Here is a 22,374-nt window from a genome sequence, read left to right as displayed (position 1 = left end):
GAAAACACTATCTCTTCTATTACCAAGGAGTATTCTTGAGGTCTGGCTTAGCCTTTTATCAGCCATGGCAATTAGGCTGAATTTTAACCAATACTGGCTCGAACTTTGGCTGTGAAAAAAAAACGTAAATTTAGTAGCTACTAAAATACAAGACTATTTAGTAGCTACTGTATTGTTATTAGTAATTCTGAGAATAAAATATCAGTATCACTTCTAAACATAACCTTCGTTATGAAACATGATAGTTGATAATACAAGGTCGAAGTGTTCTTTTGAATTTGAAAAAAAAAATCAATAGAAGTGATAAAACAATGAGAAACAGAAAAAAACACTGTTTAATCCCCGTTAAAAAAGAACCAATTTATTTACTGAAAAGAAAGAAAGGAAATTAGTAGATAAAAAAAAATGTTGTTGTGAAGCTAATTCAGGGGATTTGGTACCTTAAACAATCGCCCTATCTCGTCTGTTATAAACTTTTTTAGTTTGTGTGGCCAAACTTTTAGAATTGATTGGGCAGTCTTGCCACAACATGTAGAGCTTGAATAAGAGATTCGATTAAACAATAGAAAACTATAAGTTAAATACCATTGGACTTCGCCCGTTTTGTGCAGGAGATAAAGATATTCAGACATCATGAAACTTGCATCATTAGAAAGTTTGAATTTTTTTTTCTTTTTATTTTCAGAAAAAGGTATTCCCTAGAAATTCTCAAGTGCACCTACAGGCGAAACGTTAAAAATCAGATCAAAAGAAAATATCATTTAAGCAATTTGGGAGAGTTTCCTGTGGTGTTACCCGCTTTGATTGAAAACCTTGTCGGCACAGGGTAAGTATTATTTATACCGTCGGCACTTTGGTTAACAATTAGTAAAAGATTATATTTTTCTTTATGTTAAACCAGCCTCTTATTAGTCTTTCGAATTGTTAACATATTTAATATCCCATGTCAATTTTTACCAAAATTTTAAGGAAATATCAGCTGAGTAATTTGGTAGCTTTGGGAGTTCCCTGTAATGCTGGGAAATTTTGCTTATGGGCCATTTGACTGTCAACCAGCGCGAGGCTCACAGAGAGGGTTTTCAGGTATCGAATGGCCTTGAAGTAAGAATTGTAAATTATACAGTTCGTTCTGTAACTAAGGAGTGACTTGTGCTAAAAGTAATCGAAATTCTAAAACAGGATAACAGTATAAACATCAAAAGAATCGACTTTTTACGGTGATGCCATGTAATTGAAGTTTATTTAGTTTAAAGTTACTCGTCAAAAGTAACCAGCTTAAGAATCTTTGTCTGATTTTCTATAAAAGTGGAAGCACCCGTAAAAGGGCAAGTGCTCTGACCATCAAATTCAGCATATTGGAGAACAACAGAATAGAGGTTTCAAGCCTCTGTCAACAAAACTATGAAATTTTTTTTGAGAAGGAAGATTATAAATGGATTTTTATTTGTTTGTTAGTTTGTAAGTTTGTTCTTTGTAAGTTTGTTTGTCTGGAACCAATGGTTCCAGAAAATTAGAAGAAGCTTCGCTCAAATGGAAATTAAAAGTTTTGGTGCCCTTTTTAAGTGGCTAAAAGGATTTTGCCACAGCTAAGTGGTGTTTTCTTCCATTTCGGGGTTCAGGATGACCATTTTGGCGTAAAAGGTGCCAAAAAAGCATTGAAATTTCTGAGATAGCATATCAATTTAAAATTGCTGAAAGACTTATACATTGATTTTTCTAGTTTCAGAGGCTGTCTTATAAAAATCCAAGTTTCCATTCTATCTGAAGTTGACACCCATCGAAAAATATAAAGTATTTAAAGTAAGATGTAAGAAAAATTATGTTTATTTACCCCACATGTAAGTATAGGCTTACCTGTTAATTCTTAGGGACCTCATAGCCGAGAAATGCAGAACTTGCAGTCAAACATAGTATATCTAGGATAAGCCAAGCTTTCATTCTACCTAATAAAACTTGACACCTCATTGAAAACTATAAAGAACTTCAAGAGAAAAGTAAGAAAAAGCAAGTTCTTTTACGAAAAATATCCTCCAAGGATGTTTCGGACCCAGTCCTCTGCAGGCAAGGTGATGGCATCAGTCTTCTTCGGTCTGTCGGGCATTCAGTCTGGGATTCGAAAGGTCTCCTACTAATCGACTGCTTGCCCAAGGTCTACCATCACTGGTGCCTATTACTCGGATCTGATCGTTAAGTTGCGCTAGGCAATCAAGACGAAGAGGCGAGGAATGCTGACTCGTGGTGTTCTCATTCTTCATGACAATGCGCCGGTGCACAGGAGCTGCGTGCCACAAGCCACAATCAATCAGATGGGCTTCGAACAGTTGGCTCACCCACTCTACAGTCCGGATCTGGCCCCAAGCGACTTCCACTTGTTTCGTGCCATGAAGTCCGACCTTTGTGGAAAGCGTTTTGGTGACGATGAGGAGCTGATATCCACTGTGGATCAGTGGTTCAATTCCCAGTCACAAGACTTCTTCCATGCTGGAATTGCGGCACTTGAGCATCGGTGGTCTAAGTGCGTTGAAGTTAGGGGAGACTATATTGAAAAGTAGTGATGGTTTTGTTTTTATGAGATAAAGTTTTGTATATGTATAAGTTTTGTATATCTTTGTATAAGTTTTGTATATCTACATATACTTGTACATATACGCATAAATTGTTCACAATCTATCTCCAAGTGGTTATGCTGTCAGTATAACCTACACAATTTCACTGGGATTGGTGCAAAAGTTAAAAGTAAAAGTTTATTGCCAAGATCCACCTTCAAGAGCTTCTACGACGGAATTTTTAGACTACGGGTGGTGTAAATGAGTGCACTATAAATTTGATTTAGCCACGCGGCCACACCGCACCAAATGTGTGTAAAATAATCCTGAATAATTTGCTTTTGAACTTCAAGATCTCTGGAATTTGGAGGTCTCGGACTATAACTCAAATGAAATCCGGTTATCCAGGCTCCTATAGTCCTAACCCATTTCCTGTAGTTCTGCAGTGTCTTTAGCTAGCGAACCAGCGAGAACATGTGATATTATTTTGATGAAAGTGCATCTACGGCTTGCATTTTCAACCAGACTCCGAAACAATAAATGGTGACGACTGGCTACACTTTTTTAACTGTTCCATGTCTAGCATATCTTGGTAAATGGAGACGGCTGTATGATACAGTCAATAGATAAAGAAAATTAGACACCCGCTTTCTAAGTCACCTTGACAATATTCAATGAGAGCAAGCCCTACGCAAGAATTTGGTCTATTTAAAGCACAAGGACATCGAAACGGCAACATTCTCCCCCCCCCCTGACCCCGTCTTTTCGTTCGTAAGAAATCAAACATAGAGAGTCAGTTAGTTGCCAGTCTTTTAATCACAAGTAATTTACTGTTTATACGATATTGGATGGGCTTAATTTCTTGTTATATTATCAAGAGGTGGGGCCAAACCAAGTTAATACCCAAAAGTTTTGCACATATCTTTAGATAAGTGCAATTATGACCCAAGAAATGCAGATGTCTGGGAGATTTATATGTTGGCATCTGAGAAAAAAAAATGAATTTAATAACTTTAGAAAGTTAATAAGGAAATAATAAGGAAAGTTAAGATAAAAAAACTATGTTTTCGGAATCAGCAGAAAAATAAGAATTATATGGATATGTGAATATAGATGAAACACTAAATGGATAAATATACTAAAATAGTGCAATTGTTTTTTTTTTTCTAAAAAGGTATCCTTGTAAGTAAGTCAATTAACTAATAGTTGAAGTGCTCAATCTAAGACAATTTTAACAGCAATCATATTAATGCAAAGCTTATGTTTTCAGCTATTTCAATTCCTATTTGGTAACAAGATATTAAGTTTATACTCTTGCACAACTAATCTGAAAAAGAAACTAATTGAAAACTGACGAAGGATTAAGGTGGTAATGGATATTTTAAAAAATGCTTGGAAGACAGCAGATAGCTCGTTCGTGGCGTAAGTGATGATAGTGATAGCAACTTTCGTCAATTTGTAGATCGAATAGCTGGCTGTGAACAAGATTTTAGCCAATGTTTCCGCGAAAGAACGCTAAAAACAAACATGATGAGCTACCTCAGCAGATTCAAAAGAAAATACAATTCCTTGAAGTACTGGGAATTAAAATTGGACCCACTGGCTCTCAACATTGGTTCTATGCTGAATTCGGCCATATAATATTCATCGAGGTCGCTCGTACTTTTATGGGAGTTTTGACCCCTCTTTCAAAAGCAAACCAATTTTTCTCAGGCTCAAAACTTTTGCCGTATAGCTTTAAATTTATCAAAACTTCATCCCTTAGAGTCTTAGTTACTGTTAGAAATAGTAGCTCTTTACTTTCAGTTTGTTTCCACGAACTGTTTGATAAAAAAAATCAAAAAATTCTTTAAGAAGGAAAGTTTAAGAATTAATATTATTTCATTGTGATAAATAGCAAAAAATACAGAACAGATCGTGCAACTTGAGCTCTACGTCCATTGAAATATATGATATTTCTTTTTTTTTGCCGAATTATGATTTTTTTTTTTATATAATTATAGTTTGCTTTGTATTTTTAGACGCCTCCTGCTTATAGAATGTCAAAGCCTTTTTGGATCATGAACAAATATGGGTAGTATAAATTAATAATTTGGGCAACTCATTATGTTTCGAATAATTTGGAATTTGAATTATTAGTCAAGAAGTCTTCTCTGGGATCCTTGAACTGGTTGTGAATAATGCGCAAAATTGCGATTTGCAAAAAAAGCTTTATAGCATTGTCAACTACGGTTTCCTGCCTAAAAAAAATATCCGTTAAGATTCACTCGGAAAAAAAGTCTCAGGTAATATGACAGAATTACAGATACAAGTAACAAAAAATGAATAAACAAAGGGGCGTTAGAATGCTTATAAAATTCAATTCTAGTTCCTGAATACTATTTATTGATAAACAAACAATCCCAAAAACATTTATGAGATGTGGAATAAACTACACCCTCTCCCCGCCCACCTGAGCGGTAGTGGTGGAAAGGGATTGAGGGAGCAACTAATCTTACCGACTGGCTGGTCTCATTGTCAATCGGCATCACATCACAATTTAGTTCTTTACAGACTTTTTTAAAATCTGGCTTGTCAAGTAGGTTGAGAGTTTTATCTCTTTAACGACTCCTTTTGCTCCGCTGTCCAGGATCAAAACTTCAGTCTAAACTGATACCTAAATGACAAATAAAGTTTGTAACCTCAGCGCTACCTAGGCTAAGTGTTACGACATTCAAGAAAATGTCAAGTGCAATCTTACAAAGGGTACTTCGATACACACAACAATTATTCGGAATTTTTCCAGAAACTAAAAGATTAGCTGGTAAAGATATTTATGGAACAGCATACTATGAAGACTCAGGAAGCACTAAAAAAGGTAGTTTCTTCAGCTTTTTTTTAGTTAAACTTATGTGTAATTGAGATGGCGCTGGTGATTAGAGCATGAAGTCATTATGGTACCAAAGCAGCACATACTGTATATAAGGGAAAACTACAATACTGATTAAGATTTTTAGATAATGAAGGGGCATGGAGTTGATGCTTACCCCATCCGGCACACACATGTTTCTGGGCTACAGGTGACTAGAGGTACTTTTGTCCTAATCATGGCTTGCCTTCTAAAGATTAAACAACCATCTTTAAGTGCTACTGCTGCCTAAGCGTCGATCAGAGGAACCCTTTGCACTTTCTAACTCAGTTTTCAAAAATAATAACTGTATTCAACGTTCACTGACAAAATTGTAACGCTGCCCTAAAAACTTCATAATTTTACCAAAGGAAAATCCTAGAAAATTGCAGTTTTTAAGTATGAATAGATCTTAGGTGGGTCCAGGGGGGAAAATCCGTTTTTATTTTGGTGGCCTTAGTACTTGAAAGGGATTTATTCAAAAAGAAAACAATATTGTTGCTTCAATTCCATATCATGAATTCTACTAGCTTTAAGTTACTTTGTGGGAATAATAGCTAATGGTTCCATTCTTGAATTTTGTTTAGGAAAAGGCTTTCAGACCATTAAGCTATTTCTAGTCTCGCGTCATCTCTGACTGCTCACACGAGGACGTTCATCTATCTTTAGTTCAAAGTGTAAACTCCTTGAGACGGTTCATTTTTCTTTAAATCTCTTTATCAGATTATCTCAGTATTTATTCTGGATTTTTCTCTTTTTTTGCTATGAAATATGAAGAACAATTTATTTCTATTGCTCATTATTGGGTAAGTCTGTCATACTAATTCACCTAGTCCAGTTTTAATTTTTTATAATAACCTACAAATGCAATAATTCTTTTTTACGTGAATGAATTGTCATAAAAAAGCCTAGGGTTTCTAGCCGTATAGGCGAAAAGAACAAGAAAAGTATCCTGGTAAATCATTCTTTTTTTGAGGACTTATACTTGGAAGTTGAACAAATGATGACCCTAATTTCTTCTTTTTTTACTCCTTGACGTGTGGGCTAGAGCGTTAAGAATACCAATATATAGAAGCTTCACTGAAAAGTGTGACAGGTCAATGAAATCTTAGTAATCACATACAGAACATTGGATCATAGAATATTAGGAAACCATGCAAAAAAAGAGGTTAAAAAAAGAAAATTTCGGGGGGAGGGGGGGGTGTTAATACTTCTATTAGAAATTATAATAATTTAAACCTTGAAGCCATTTAGTATCAAAATCGGAGGAAGACGAACTTTATTGGCCAAAAAAAGGAATATGTACGTGTTAAACTTAGTCAGATTTACGTCATCAAAAGCTCCCTTCAATTCGTTAACTTGCATGGCTCAAAATGAAAGCATTTAAAAGCTCACTGAGAGCTTTTTGGGACACTTTATAGTTAAAAGTATGGGGGAAAGAGGAGGCATGTCACTGCTAACCATGGAACTTGAAATGTGATTTTCCTGGTCTTCAAGATGGGGACTTTAAACTTCTAGTCCAACGCTTTCGATAATCGCGATTTCAATGACCCACTTCTTATTTCAATTTGACTTGTTTTTGGGTGGATTTAGGCTCTTTTCAAGAATTAGAAAAAGATTTTTGGCGTATAAGTTACAACAAGGTTGAATCTGAAAAAAAAGATATATCGAACAATTAATGGCAACCAAGAAGTATTTTTCGCTAGGTTGCTTTTTTAAGAACTTTTTTTGAACTAGGTCGCCGCAACCTCACCCTCAGTGAGTCTTTAAGCCCTGGGGCAAGATTCAAACCCCAGTCTTTTTATATTCTGGTAAAATTTGCTTTCCTCTGTAGTATGACTATATTTTCTTCTTTTTTTTATCAACAATTCTTTTTCTGTTTTGGTAACTGAATTAATCATTTTTGGCCAAAGCATTGCTATTGAGATATTGACTCATTGCATTTTAACCTCATCCTACGCAGGAATACATTTTAGGTCAAATTATTCAAATTTGTTTTGACAAAGTCGTCAAAGCACCAAAAACAGGTAATTTATGTAATTATGTAAGGTTTGTTTTTAAAAAAGTATGGAACTCGTAAGACCTTATGTAGGAAAGCTTTGATAATATAAACTGTTCTGCAATACAAATGGTATATTATGTAACACCGATTTTATAGACCCCTTTAGTACTGAGTGTTATTGATTGTTAACACGTATTTTGAATCAGCTGAAAGAAACGACTAATGTAAAAGTTTTATCCGTGTTATGTATATCAGATAAGTATGTATTATAATATTATTAGGTAGAAAGCGAGTTTAGTGACGGTATAAAATGAGAAGGTGAAACTTTCCTAGTCTTAGATTAAGAAGAAGATCTAAGTTTCTTAGATAAAAATTAAGCAAAATGAATGAACTTCTTGAAAGATTGAGGGTTCAGGGCGCAATAATAGATTTGAAATCTCCGAATTAAAGTAAGTATAAATGATTAAGAAGAAGTGATATTTTACATCAATGAAATTGACGGAGTGAATATCTTAACTAGGTGTTACTAATAATGGTAAACGCAGTGAAGATGTAAAAAGTAGAATAGCCAAGGCATACTGAGTTTTTGTACAGCTAGGATTAATTTTGAAGAATAGGAAAATCAGTCTTAGAATCAAGTCTAGAAAACTAGAAGCGACAGGAATGGCAGAAATTGATTATATCTCTAAAACCTAAAGCTTCAATAGTTTGAAGAAGGCATGCTAGATCTTTTTCATAAGAATAGTCTATGAGTAGTTTTGGGTGTTCGTTTGAATTCCTGATAAGCTGTACAAGCAAAGTGGTTCAATTCACTTTCTATGGCTAAAAAGAAGGAAATATTTGGGTCAGGTTACATTTTTCAGACAATAGGCTACTAAAAATCGCGCCTTCTGACAATGTAGCTGGGAACAAACAAAATCATGACTTAATCGAAGGCAGGAGGGGTCAGAAGAAAGGATTAAAACTAAAAAGACTCTAGCGGGGGGAGGAGAGAGTGAGACTTGGAACAAATTGGAGCGGAAGAGGAGCGTGCGCAGGTGTGATGACCTCAAGCAGTCTAGTGCTGAGAATAGTTTTCAGTAGCAGCAGGAGTTAAAAGACAAATCCTCAAGTAGTATGCTACTGCGCCTAGACCTGAAATGCCTTCCGAGCGCCGTTCAGCAAATGTATTTTCGCGTCAGTAAAATCATATTTTTCTAATTAAGATTCTTATAGTCGAATTTTATTCTCAGCTGATTCTTCGGTAGTTCAAGATGAAGTATTTGAAAAAAAAAGCATACCTGATTAAGGGGCTCATATTATTTTACTATAAAGTCCATCAACGACCTAGATTTCCGAAAACGTTTTTCAGAAATACGTCAAGCTTTCAGAATAACTATGATAATACGTCAAGCTTCTTTAAGTGGCTTCTGATAAATGGTCAGAGGGCCTTAAAGATGCCATGCCTCATCTAAAAAAAAACTAACTAAGCGCTAGTTGAAGCACGAATGTTTGAAAGGGAAGGGATAGACTAGGCGTTAATGTCGCCCTGGAAGACCAACAATGAACAAAATTTGCAAAATTAGATGATATTCAGTAAAACTGCGATGCTATTCCTGCAAAAAGAATCATTGTTTAAAAACCAGTGCAACTTCAATTAAGTTACTCAAAAGTTAGTCGACAGTGATTGGAAATCAGAGCCCTAGAAATGCCAGTGGGACGCTGCCATCAACCAGCAGCTTTTATGGGTTTCAGAATTTGACAAAAATCATACAGGATCAACCAATCCAACCGTGTCCCATCAGTAAAAGAAAACTAATGCAAAAGTTGCATAATTTAAGTAAGATGTTTGACTCTACGAATCTATTGCAACACACTTTTTGCGGCATTTTTATTGCGGATGAGTCATGGATCCGAGTAATAAATTGAAAAGAGTGGAGAGAGAGAAAAAGAAACCAAGCCTGAAAAGATAACCAGCAACCAACAACTAACAATAATCAGGATTGAGTGGAAGTACCAACAAATAAGGAATCAGAGCTTTGGTGGTACAAATATATAAACTTATAAAAGATATTTTGTGAGAAATTAAATTAATGGCTGGCGTTATACAGAACTTATCCCATCATTATATTTTGCACGAAAAAAAAATCAAAGCTTTTCTTTTTATTTAAGCATCCTAGATGAAAGTGTGAGCAAAATGAATGAACTTTTAGAGATTTTGCGAGTTCAGGGTGCTAGAATAGGTTTGAAAATTAATATTAAGAAGACTGTCACTAAGCCTAGGAGTAAGTGAAGATGAAAAGGTGACGTTGGGTAACGAAAAGATTGATCAGGTGGGCAGCTTCACTTATCTTGGTGGTATTATTAGTAAAGACGGTAGGAGCAGTGAAGATGTTAAAAGTAAAATATCCAAGGCTCAGGGTGTTTTTTAACAGTTAAAAAAAGTTCGGAAGAATAGGAAGATAAGTCTGTAAACCAAGATTGGAATATTAGAAGCTACAGTGTTGACAGTGGTCAAATATGGCTCTGAAGCATGGGCACTCCAAAAAGCGGATGAAGATTTTCTAGATGTTTTCCAGAGGAACTGCCTACGGATTGTTCTGGGTACCCTGCTGACTGACTGCATTTCAAGGAGTAGGATGTACGAAAAATGTGGTTCAATCCCGCTTTCTAGGGCTATAATGAAAGAAAGGTTAAGATGGCTAGGATACGTTGTGCGGATGAAAGATGACAGATTGCTGAAGATTGTCCTTTTTGGCCAACCGTCTTGGGCTAAACGGAAAGCAGGTCATCTTCGTCTGGGGTGGGAGGACGTCATAGAGAAAGATTTAAAGAAAATGGGAACCTTGTGGAAGGGTTTAAAAAGGGAGGCTTTGAATAGATTGAGATGGAGGAGGAGCGTGCATAGCTGTGTTGGCCTCAGGTGGTTTGGTGCTGCGGTGAGTTGTTAGTAGTAGTAGTTTTCAAACCAAACAGTTCTTTTATTGTAAAATCAGAGAAGTAGGTTTTGAAAAGAATATTTTTTTTTTAAGAATAAGGTTTTATTTGATAAACAAATCGACAAAAAAACCTGAAGTTTATAAACATGTATGGGTAAAAATTACCTTTACTCAACCCTACTTACTCACTCACTACCAGCCATCCTTAACCCCCCCCTTCCAAAAAATGGCCAGTAGGAAGAAAAGAAGAAGAATAAAAAACGAATATTTCACCTGAATCTAACCAATAGGTGCAGCATCTTTTTCATGCAAATTTCCAGAAAGTAGAATATACAATCGATGAGTAACAAGAGACAACAATGTAATAAAAATAATTGAAAACCAATTTTATTATTCTGCGTCACCATCTAGGTGGAATTTCATTGTACCGTCATGGTGTCAATGCGTTGTTTATGTTGCATTTGTTTTTTATATATTTTTAAATGCTAATTCTGTGCATCTTAACAGGTACCCTTTCGACAACTGCTCGTTGGTTTGAGCCCAAAGAAAAAGAAAACTTTGAAGTTGAAATTCCTGCAGAATGGGAAGGTAACGGATTATATTCTTTCACTTTATTTATAGAACTATTATACGTCGTTTAGCAAAAAAAAAAAAAAAAAAAAAAAAAAAAAAAAAAAAAAAAAAAAAAATGGGGAAAAGTGGGGCTGAATTGGCTGCCTTACATATGGAACATAACTTTTAAGTGGGAAGGAATTCCCAGCCCTGGTTGGCTCAAAGAACCCCCCGGGAAAAACTAAAACATAGTTTCGTAAGGTATATGTTCCTTCTAAAACAAGCACTTTTGCGACATTTCTGCAGCTCTAAATTGTAGTAAAAGGATAAGATACTCATACCATTGGATTCTTTAGTCTCAAATTTATTCATTTACAGAAACAGAATTGTGATATTACTTACACTTTTTCCTTGGGGAATAATCCAAACTTGCTTTGAAAAAATAGGGAAATTGTCCTTTCTCAACTATTTTCAGCGTATTTTCAATGTAAAAAACCATGCATACCAAATAATATAAATGTAATTCGACAGATGGATAGAAGTGATCCTCAGCCATGGAATGTTATAAAAAAAATTTCGTCTTTCGTTGATATATCAAAACCGTATGAGGGGAGAAAAATAACACACTCTACAGGGGACATAGGCCTTAAGGATCTCTCTATTTTTCTGTTGTGACTTCCCCCATGAAAATTCTCAGACCCCCCCCCCCCCCCCCCAAGGTTCAAAATGTTTTACGCCAATGTATGGTGATTGCTCCTAATAATCTTTAGCAATATGTTCGCGGCTTAACTCTTGAGTTGCCTTAGGTAGACTAACTCTTGCCCTTTCTAGAAGCCCATAATTAACTCGGGAGTCGACGAGTTAAAAGCCCTTAAAGGGAGAAATCTTGCGATTAATTTAACTTTTAAAAAATCCCCTAATTGGAAAATTGGTCTGAATAAGAGATTTATTGGCACGAATAACACGAGCAACCTTCATTTTTGAAACAGCTTAAAGCAAAAGTAGCTGGGAAAACAAATAATTTGAATATATGGCTGAATTGAAAAATTAAATTCATATCAGTTGGAGCGAAAATGACCTGCGATAATTGTCTTTTTCGTGTCTGTTTCTTCTGTAAATTTCTGTAACAAGTTTCAACTGGGAAAATAAGGAAATACAACTGACTAATTTACTGTCAGTCGATGAAAGTTATGAGTGTCGGTTAAATTACTGTTGAAGGTTACTGTTAGTCGGTGAAAGTCCTGAAAAAATGGTAGATCATCCTTTCAGAAGTCTATGTCTAATTTTTTTGTATCTTTCTCAAATTAGCCTGGTTGAGGAAAAGACGATTTAACCCTCCCACGGAAGAAGAAATTTCTAAGAGCATGTCAATAGCAGAAATGAAGAAAATCAATGCCAGAAATTTGGAGGAGCTTGAGAGGCTAGAAAGAGGCGTTGAGGAAAATGACCCTCTGGACTTTTCTCGCAAGGTAAGGTTATATAACTACCAAGTTCTGCGCCTTTTTAAAAAGAAATGAGGCACTCCTTCTTTTCAAAACATTTACACTATAGTTTTGACTCTGTTTTACAATTTTTATTTCATTCGATGAATCATTGGTTAGAGAGAAAGGCAAAAACCTCCCCCCCCTCAAAAATTGAAGAGGTGAGGTTGATACACCTGTTACATAAATTGTAGAACAAGTTTCTCATTGGACAATACCCTTTTTGTTGTTTTCATTCAAGAAATGGAAAAACAACCAAAGTGTATCTTTTGAGTACCTTATGGCATTTTATGATTGCCTTATTAAGTCGAATTTATGAAAGCGACTAAATATAAAAAATAGTTTATAAATGAGCCCGTAATTAGCTCTTCATAACGTCAATGTGTTCGCCGCAACCTCTCCGTTCCAGAAATGTCAATAAAATTGCGCTTTTAAGGTACTATATGGCACTTTTAACGGCTTTATTGGCTCAAATTTATAAAAAAACGACAAGATATAATAATTAGTTTTTAAATGAGCCCTTAAACTCCATTATTTTCCAGTGCCCGAATAGTGACGAAGAAAAGAAAGCAGCAGAAAAAAAAGAGGACGAATCAGCGCTGGCCATGCAGAAAAAGTGATTTTCCTTCTTGTTAAAGGAGGAGTCCTGTATAATGTTTCGATAATGGCGATTTAAAGGGTATACCTTTTGGTTTGCTACGACACCATTTTCAAACGGCATGCAACTGAATGACGTGATACACGTGGATGTTGGAATAGCGCATAGTTCGACTGCGAGTTTTAGTCTCCTCCACCTGGCGCGGGACTCAAGGGAAGTGCAAGGGGGATAGGCACTTCAATATTAGGGGCGAAGCTGGCAAGAAAAGCCGAGCTTATATGAAACTCACCATCACCCATCCGGAAGCTTGTTTGCACTATACTAGTGTCGTATGCAGCAACTCATTGCTTGCAATTTTAGTAAAAGCCTCGCATCAGTACTTAATTTTGATTGTTTCTATTGTTTAGTATTGTATTTATAAGGTTTAGAAATTAACCTAGTAGCGCCCTTGCTACATAGTAACTTTTCCTCACTACCGCTTGAAGAAAAATGTGCTATTGAAGACACAGAGCAGGCAAATGACACCTTTACTTTTTTTTCCATTGGGCTCCATTGTAAAATAGTTTCCCAAAATAGGTTTTCAGACATCTTGAAAACACATTTAGGTGTATTTTTTCCATGTGTTCCAACACAACTTTCCCCTGAAGGATCCCATATCCCCTGACTCCCCGGATGTGGAACCTATCTTGCCCTCTGGATAAAAATTTGGAGGGCCAAGAAGTGCTTAGGAAATGTAGAAATCTGGGTGGGGATAATGTAGAGAAGACCTAATAACTACCCATCAAAACAAGTTTCCTGTAAATATTTGTAAAAATTACTATAAAAAATTTCCCACGATAATCCCCCCCCAAAAAAAAGAACAAATATTCAAAAAAAGTCCAAAAATGAATTTTCTGGGTTTTCATCCTTTGACTTCCGAGTGGTTTGTAGAGCTGTTAACCATTTGCATCTTTATGTTTAGTCGTTTCCAGTGCTTTAATTGAAGTTTTCTTTTTTAGGACCAAAGAAGACCGTTCCCAAAGCGCGAAGATAGAATATAGGTATCTAATATCTAAATAGTTTTGTATTTAAAATTTGTCAATAAAATTCTACTGCATTACCTTTTTTTTGGTCTTAAGTTATGGTTTAAGACAAATATTTTGTTCAAAAGGTTGAAATGTCCACTAATTCGCCTCGGGGGTTGGCATGACCCATCAAGCCCCTAAAGTAAGGACCTTATCCAATACAAATGACCGATTGGTTACACATAAATTTTATAGTGGGAGAGACAGGTTTGTTCGATCTCAGGTGTGTGATTGACTCGTAACCACACTTTGTTGTGGGAAGGGATAGGAGTCCCAGATATAGGTCAAGAAATTGTTTGTCCCTGATCAGTCCGTGACTTGTAGCCCAAGGGCCAAGAGGTACCTCACTTACAGAAAAACTTTTGGAGCAAGCCCCCCTTCTCCATAACTGGATTAATAAAAGGCCTAAAAGTTTTTTTCCTAGTTGACTCGAAACTTTTATATTTAGATCTTGGGGCTGATGAGCGCCCAATTTACTAGGAACAATAAAAACAAAATTGCTCCCCCCCCCCCGAATGGGGCTCAATAAAGGACCCAAAAATTTCGCCAGCCGTTTTGTATCGAAGGTTTTTGTAGGTACTAGAGTAAATAACAAAAAAAAAAACGCTATGTGCACCAGTTTTCAAATTATCTGCAATATGCTCTTTGCAACTTCTCCTTGTGGTAGATCTGGATTTTAATTCCTCGTGAGAGCCGAAAATACCGGACTCCACCCTTGTAATAATTTCCAAGACATTTACATGCGTCGGAGCCATTCAAAATTTTGACGTTTTTGATAATATACTTCGCTTTTTGGATGTGAAAACCTTGGACGATGGGCATCGATATAAATGTTGTTACTTTTATAACTTTAATAAATCAAATAATATTAACATTTTGATTACTAAATATCAGTATATGTATATTAAACTGACAATGCACATTCATTTGTACTTTTTTCAGTAAAGTGCAAATTTTGTTCTCGCCTTGGGAAGGCATAGGGGTTTTGAGCTCAACTTACGTTAATTTCTGCTCGTTTTGAGTTTGACTCGGTTATTTATTGTAATTTCTGTTCGTTTTGGGTTTCATTTATTTATCGATGCTGATTTGTGGTAGTTTCACGCTTGGTAGATTATTTGATTTTATTTTTGCTCATTTTTTGTTTAATGGAGTTCTTTACTTTTCTTTGAAAAACTTATTTTGTGGAAAAAGTTTTTTTAATTAATTTCTGTTCGTTTTATATTGACATAGTCTCTTCAGGGAAAACAAAAATAATACTTTAAATGTTTTTGTTTTTTTAAGACTTTATAGTTTGGCCTGCTATTTGTATGCTTGAGAAAAATTTTCAGCAATTTTTAGCAACATACACACTTTTAAAAATCTGGACACAAATAGTGGTGTTTAATTTAGTTTCATACCTCCTCTAGTTGACCTGAAATGGAAAACTTGATACCATTCGCAAACAAATATGTTTAGTTTCTCTGATAGCTTGGATGCACTTACGCTATGTTGATTTGGTTAAATTTTAAGAGCAGAGGTAGCCCCAAAAGTATGAACATAATACCTTCAGTCGTTCTTACGATACTGCTGAGATGCCCTATTGGGGATTAGCTTTAACACAGTGCATTTTGATTTAATCTTAAGGCAACATTTAGTTTTTCAACATAAAAGGCAAATGGGAGGGTGGGCGTGGAAGGGGGATTAGTTGCCTTCCAATCACTTTTGACTATTAAAAGGGTATCAGTCCTTTCTATTTTCAATCGAATGGGCCCTTTTCGAAGTTCCCACGACAACTCCTTCGATACAAAGTGCCCTGGTCTAAACAACAACAAGAACAAAAAAAAAATAATACGTTATACCGACAGCTATCATTACAATATAAATTCCAAGTCTTCGTATCGATGTCGTCAGTTTAAAAGGGCATAGGCTTTCTGATTTCCTCACAAAGGAACACATTTGGGAACGGCAACGTGTTCTAAAAACATGACATATGCCCCCAGGGCATAAATTACAACACTTACCCTAAGGGCTGTTAGGGTGGTTGTTGTCCTTTAAGACCTAATTTCCAGAACTTTCAACTATGTTAAACAAAATGGCTATCTAAAAAAATGTTGATTGGATGTGTTTGGGGAAATGGTGGGCGTGGGAGGGGGAGTTAGTCGCTCTCCAATCACTTTCAACTATTAAAAATGGCACTAGTCCTTTCAATTTCAAGTCCAACTAGCCCTTAGGAAATTTCTACGACAACGCTTTCAATATAAACTTTATATGCCCTCAGGGCATAGCTTACAACCCTTGCCCTGAGGGCTGGAGGGGGGGGGGTGTCATTCTCAAAGACCTAATTTCCAGAACTTTCTAGAACGTTGAACAAAATGGGTATCTGAAAATTTTGATTGGATGTGTTTGGAGAAATGGTGGGTGTGAGAGGGAGGTTACTTACCCCCCAGTTACTATTAAAATTCGACTATTAAAAAGGGCACTAGCCCTCTCAATTTCCAATTGAATGAGCCCCTTTTGAAGTTTCTACGACAACTCTATCTATCAAAACCTTATAGACCCCCAGGGCATAACTTACAACCTTTGCCCTGGGGGCTCTGGGGGGTTTGTCATCCTTAAATACATTATTTCCAGAACTTTCAACTGTGTTGAACAAAATGGCTATCTCTAAACTTTGATTGAATGTTTTTCGGAAAATGGTGGGAGTGAGAGGGGGTTAATTAATCTCCACTCACTTTCGACTATTAAAATGGGCAATTTCAATTTCCAATCAAATGAACCCTTTTAAAAATTTCTACAACAACTTTCTATATAAACCTTATATGCCCCCTGGGCATAACTTACAACCCTTGTACTGAGGGCTCTGAGGGGTTTATCATCCTAAAAAACCTAATTTCCAGAACTTTCAACTACTTTGAACAAAATTGATATATCAAAATTTTGATTGGATTTGGTAGGGAAAATGGTGGGTGTGAGAGGGGCGTTGGTCACTCTCCGATCACTTTCTACTGTTGAAAAAAGCAATAACCTTTTCAATTTCCAATTGAATGAGCCCTTTTGAAGCTTGTACGACAATGCTTTCAATAAAAACCTTATATGCCCCTAGGGCATAACTTACAACCTTGCCCTGAGGGCTGTGGGGGGAGGGGTTGTCATCCTTAAAGACGTAATTTCCAAAACTTTCAACTACGCTGAATAAAAAATGGCTATCTAAAAATTTTGATTGGATGTGTTTGGGGAAAAGGTGGGCGTGAGACGGGGGTTAGTTGCCCTCAAATCACTTTCGACTATTAAAATAGGCACTATCCCTTTGAATTTCCGATATATAAGTCACATGGTGAATTATCTAGCAAGAGCAGCAGCATGCCAGAATCACATTGATAATGTAGAGGCATGCTCTCCTGATTTTGTCACGGATATCGATGTTATTTTCCATAAGTTTGACACACAAGCATTATATACCAATTTTGTTCAGCGGAGGGTTGAGGATGGCAACCCTCCGAACCATCAGGGCAAGGGTTGTAAGTTATGCCTGAAGGCACATGAGGTTTTTACAGAAAGGTTCGTCGTATAATTTTCAGATGGGGATCATAGGGCTGGAAGTCAGAATTTCTAATGCCCTTTTTAAGAATCAAAGTGATTAGAGGGCAGCTATCCCCCTTCCCCCAATTTTAATTTTATTTTAGACTTGGGCACTTCGTACAGAAGAGTTGTCGTAGAAACATCGAAAGAGGTTCATTTGATTGGAAACTGCAACGCCTAGTTGCAGTTTACCCTAGTACCCTTCCTCCTACGTCCATCATTTCCCAATGAGAATTTTGAGATAGCCATTTTGTTCAGCGTAGTTGAAAGCTCCAGTAATTATGTATTTGAAGACAACATCGCCCCCCCCCCCCAACACGGCTCAGAACCACCATTGTAAGTTATGCCCCGGGGCATATAAAATTTAAATGAAAAGGGTGGTCGTATAAACTTCGGAGGGGGTTCATTGGATTGAAAATCAGAAGTTCTAGTACCATTTTAAAGAATCAAAATTATAAATGGGAAAATTATCGGTGGGCAACTACCCTCCCCCCCCCTTTAAGGTCTATTTTCCCCAAATGCATTTGATGGAAATTTTGAGATAGCTATTTGTTCAAAAACAGTTCAAAGATTACATAACAAGGGGTTTAGAGTTGAAACAACCCCCCAGAGTCTGGCGACAAGGGTGGTAAATTATACCCCGGGAACATATAAGCTTTTTGTGGCAGGAGTGGTAGTGTGAACTTTAGAGGAGGATCATTTGATTGGAAATTTAAATTTCTAATTTCCTTATAAGAGTCAACATTGATTGAGGGCAACTAGCTGCCCCCCCCCCCATAACACTTTTTTTTCTCTAAACGTATCCGATCAAAAAAGTGAGATAGCTATGTTTTTCACAACAGTCCAAAGAGCACATGACAATGCCTTCAGGGTAGAAACAACCCTTCAGAATCCAGGGGCAAGGGTTGCAGTATTGACAGAGTGGTATGTTCCTTACCAGAATTACTACAAAATAAATACAACTGGGTACTAAAGGGGTCTGATAGCCCAGGCCCTCTTCAAGCTTATTAGATAATATTTGGCATATGACAACACACCCCAGAGAAGCAACAAGAAGAAGAAGAACGCAAATACTATGAAAATAGTTTTCATAGAGGAAAATACTATGGGCTAGAATCCGTTATTTACTATAAACTTTATTATAGCACTACTGCAACCATGAACAAGGTAAACAAATTTTCAAAAGAGTAAATTTAAAAAAAGGAACTTTCGAAAAAAGAAGTTTTTCAAAGAAAAGTAAAGTCCATATTAAACTTTAAATCAGTAGAAATAGTAACCTACAATAATTCAAACTTGATACGACCATAAATTACAATTAAAGAACAAATGAAACCCAAAACGAACAGAAATTAAATAAACAATCATAACAAAACATACAACAGGTACTAATATAAAAGAATAAACAAACAAGTGCTATTTTTAATAGTCTAAAGTGATTCGAAAGCAACTAACCCCCCTCCAACGCTCACCGTTTCCCCAAACCATCCAATCAAAATATTGAGATAGCCATTCTGTTTAACGTAAATGAAAGGTCCGAAAATTATGTCTTTGAGGATGACCCCCCCAGAGCCCTCATAGCAAGGGTTATAAGTTATTCCCTGGGGGCATATAAGGTGTATATAGAAAGGGTGATCGTATAAACTTCGGAGGGGGCTCATTGGATTGGTAATCAGAAGTCCTAGTGTCCGTTTTAAGATTCAGAGCAATCAGAGGGTGGATACTCCTTCCTTCTTCCCCGACACCTCGTATTTTTTAAATACATCTGATAGAAACTTTGAGATATCCATTTGTTGTCGTAGATACTTCAAAAAAGACTCATTAGATTGGAAATTGAAAGGGCTATTTTAAATAGTCGAATGTGGTTGGAGGGCAACTAACTCCCCTCTCATACCCACCATTTTCCCAGGCAAAACCAATCAAATTTTTGAGATAGCCATTTTGTTCAACGTAAATGAGTGGGCCGAAAATTATGTCTTTGAGGATGTCTCCTCCCCCAAGAGACCTCAGGGCAAGGGTTCCCGAAATGCATCTGATAGAAATTTTGATATGGCTATTTGTTGTCATAGAAACTTCGAAAAAGGCTCATTCGATTGGGAATTGAAAGGGCTAGTGCCCCTTTTAATAGTCCAAAGTGATTCGAGGGAAACTAACCCTCCAACCAAAATTATGTCTTTGAGGATAACCCCTCCCCCCTATACCCTTCAGAGCAACAGTTGTAAGTTATATTCTGAGGACATATAAGGTAGATATAGAGATGGTAATCATATGAAATTCTGAGGGAGCTCATTGGTTTGCTAGTCAGACATTCTCGTGCCCGTTTTAAGATTCAGAGGTATCGGAAGTTGGATACCCCCCCCCACACTTCGCATTTTGCAGACATGCGTATAACAACAAATTTAAGATGGCCATTTGCTGTTGCAGAAACTTCGAAAAGAGCTAATTCGATTAGAAATTGATAGGGCTAGTAATTATATCTTTAAGGATGGCAAATCCCCTACAGCCCTCAGGGCAAGGGTTATAAACTACGCCCTGGGGTCATTTGAGTTATATATAGAAAGAGTGATCGTGTAAATTTGGATGGGATTAATTGGATTCGTGATGAATCTTAAAAAGGGGGTCCTTTTTAAGATTCAGAGTGATCGGAGGGTGGATAACCCAAGCAAGCTCATGCATTTTCCAAACGTATTCGATCAAAATTTTGGGACAACGATTTTGTTGAGCATTGTAGAACGGTTCGGAAATTATGTCTTTACGTATGTTTGGTATGTCAGCCCCCCACAATTATGCAATTTTCTCATTATGCTTTATAACTAAATTTTGCTTTAAAATAAATCAAAAGGCATTTTTTTAAATCATTGCCAATAAGAAACAACCGAATTATTTGGAGAACGACTGGAGGTATTCAGTCTAACCTTTCGGGGATACTACTATAACTACTTCTGCTCTTACAATTTAAATAAATAAAAAGAGTTTAAGTGTATCCAGGTTGTCAAAGAGCATGGATAGAATTTTTCGGGAATGATATTAAGTTTTATTTTCCAGGTCATTTTCAGAAGCTATAAAATTAAATAAAAAATACTGCTTATGTCAGTATTAAAAATAGTTGAAAAATTTCTCCAACATACAAATAGCAACCCATACTATGGATTCTTATTAAAGAAAACTGAAAAGATCTACAATGTTGTTTTTCCATGAAAAAAACTGTGTCAATAAAAAACGAACATAAATTAATTTAAAAAACGTTTTCCACAAGACCAATTTTCAAAGAAAAGTAAAGAGCTCCATTAAACCAAAAATGAGCAGAATAAAGTCAAATAATCTTCCAAGCATAAAACTACAACAAATAAATAAATGAAACTCAAAACGAACAGGAATTACAATAAATAGCCGAGTCAAAATCAAAACGAGCAAAGATTAAAATGAGTAGGGCTGATAACCCCTATACCATCTCAAGAACAGAACACAAATGGCACTTTACTGAAAAAAAAGAAAAAAAATTGACTGTGTATTGTCAGTTGAATTTACATATACTGACATTTCTTCGTTAGTGTTTTGATAATTTATCATATATGAAAGAACATTTCAAACGTATTTTGTTTTCAGTAAAGCGCAAATTGTGTTCTGGTCTGGAGAGAGCATAGGGGTTATCAGCCCCTATATAATTCGCTTTCAGTTAAGCGCCAATGACGCAGTAGACTTTATACTTTTACAGTTAGGGAAGGGGCCAGTAGCTAAACCCTATTTGTAGTGATTTTGTTCGCTTTAACCTTGATTCGCATATTTAATTTAACTTTTACTGATTTAAGATTCATTTATTTATTTATATAAGTACATGTTTGTATATTTGCTTGCTATGATTGTCTGTTTGATTTCTGTTCGTTTTGGGTTTTAATTTTCCTTTAATACTATAAGATATTTGTTCTTTTTAAGCTTGATTTGCATATTCAATTGAAGTTTTACTCGTTCTAAGATTTATTTATTCATTTATATTAATACCTGTTGTATATTTTCTTGCTATAATTGTTTGTTTAATTTCTCTTCATTTTGGGTTTTAATTATTCCTTAATAGTAAAAGATTTTTGTTATTAAATTATTCACCGATGATTACTTCTACTGCAAAGACGTTAAGTTGATGTGCAGTAGCAGTCCTTCACTGTTCGATGGTCATATGCTACAAAACCAAAATAAAACAGAACTTGACGGATTCTTATAAGGTCTGAAGTATACATTGGTAAGAGTCAAACAACGATCTCAATGTTACTACAGAGTGACTCGAACTTCGATCCTCCCTCATCGGAGTTGAATCCACAGCCATTTTACTGTGGTAAATGTTTATTAATGATGTTTTATCATGCTTGACGTAATTATCAAACAGTTGATAAATCAAACAATAGACAAATAAATTACTTTAAAGAGCGGCAATTTTGTCGCAATTTTGTACGCAAGTACTTAGCAATTGTTGTTTTTAACTATCAAAACAATTACACAGTACTAGTTTAAACCAATCATAAAAGCTCCTTGAAAAATAAAAATAAAAAGCGAGTTCCGTACACCTTTGTAATCGCCTTTGTCGAAACTTAAACTAAAGGAAACTTACAATCCCCCTTCACTATAATAAAAAGGACAATCATTTTTTTTATGGATAGCCCTGATAAGTCCTAATTTTTCTCCTTTCTTTTTCTACGCCGCTAGCCGGGAACTGGACCAAAATACAGAGCTTTTTAAGGGCTCATTTAAAAACTAATTTTCACATTTAATCCCTTTTATA

At 35.9% G+C, this 22,374-nt stretch overlaps 2 protein-coding genes across 2 annotated transcripts in view; one reads left to right on the top strand and one right to left on the bottom strand.

Annotated features, from left to right (window-relative positions):
- LOC148948777 (proton myo-inositol cotransporter-like) overlaps nucleotides 1-5,147 on the bottom strand; it is a 114,355-nt gene extending 109,208 nt beyond the window's left edge. The window contains exon 1 of the mRNA XM_089094674.1: nucleotides 5,045-5,147. Coding sequence (XP_088950800.1) covers nucleotides 5,045-5,061 — 17 coding nt within the window. The 5' untranslated portion in view covers nucleotides 5,062-5,147. The remainder of the gene's footprint in view (nucleotides 1-5,044) is intronic.
- Nucleotides 5,148-5,223: 76 nt separating this feature from the next.
- Nucleotides 5,224-14,083, top strand: LOC148948776 (NADH dehydrogenase [ubiquinone] 1 alpha subcomplex assembly factor 2). The gene is made up of 4 exons (XM_089094677.1): nucleotides 5,224-5,403; nucleotides 10,861-10,941; nucleotides 12,214-12,374; nucleotides 13,983-14,083. Exons 1-4 carry the CDS (start codon nucleotides 5,268-5,270, stop codon nucleotides 14,022-14,024), a joined length of 420 nt encoding a protein of 139 aa, XP_088950803.1. The 5' UTR covers nucleotides 5,224-5,267; the 3' UTR covers nucleotides 14,025-14,083.
- The last annotated feature ends 8,291 nt before the right edge of the window (nucleotides 14,084-22,374 follow it).

Source organism: Artemia sp. Qi Xiang Cuo, chromosome 9 (genome assembly GCF_049724085.1).
Source record: "Artemia sp. Qi Xiang Cuo chromosome 9, ASM4972408v1, whole genome shotgun sequence".
NCBI classification, from domain to species: Eukaryota; Metazoa; Arthropoda; class Branchiopoda; order Anostraca; family Artemiidae; genus Artemia; species Artemia sp. Qi Xiang Cuo.
This window is presented reverse-complemented; position numbering and strand designations above follow the sequence as displayed.

Coding starts and splice junctions, on each gene's coding strand:
- LOC148948776 (XM_089094677.1), top strand. CDS start 5,268: ATGTCAAGTGCAATCTTACAAAGGGTACTTCGATACACACAACAATTA. Junction 10,942..12,213: donor AATTCCTGCAGAATGGGAAG/GTAACGGATTAT, acceptor TTCTCAAATTAG/CCTGGTTGAGGAAAAGACGA. Junction 12,375..13,982: donor CTCTGGACTTTTCTCGCAAG/GTAAGGTTATAT, acceptor TTTCTTTTTTAG/GACCAAAGAAGACCGTTCCC.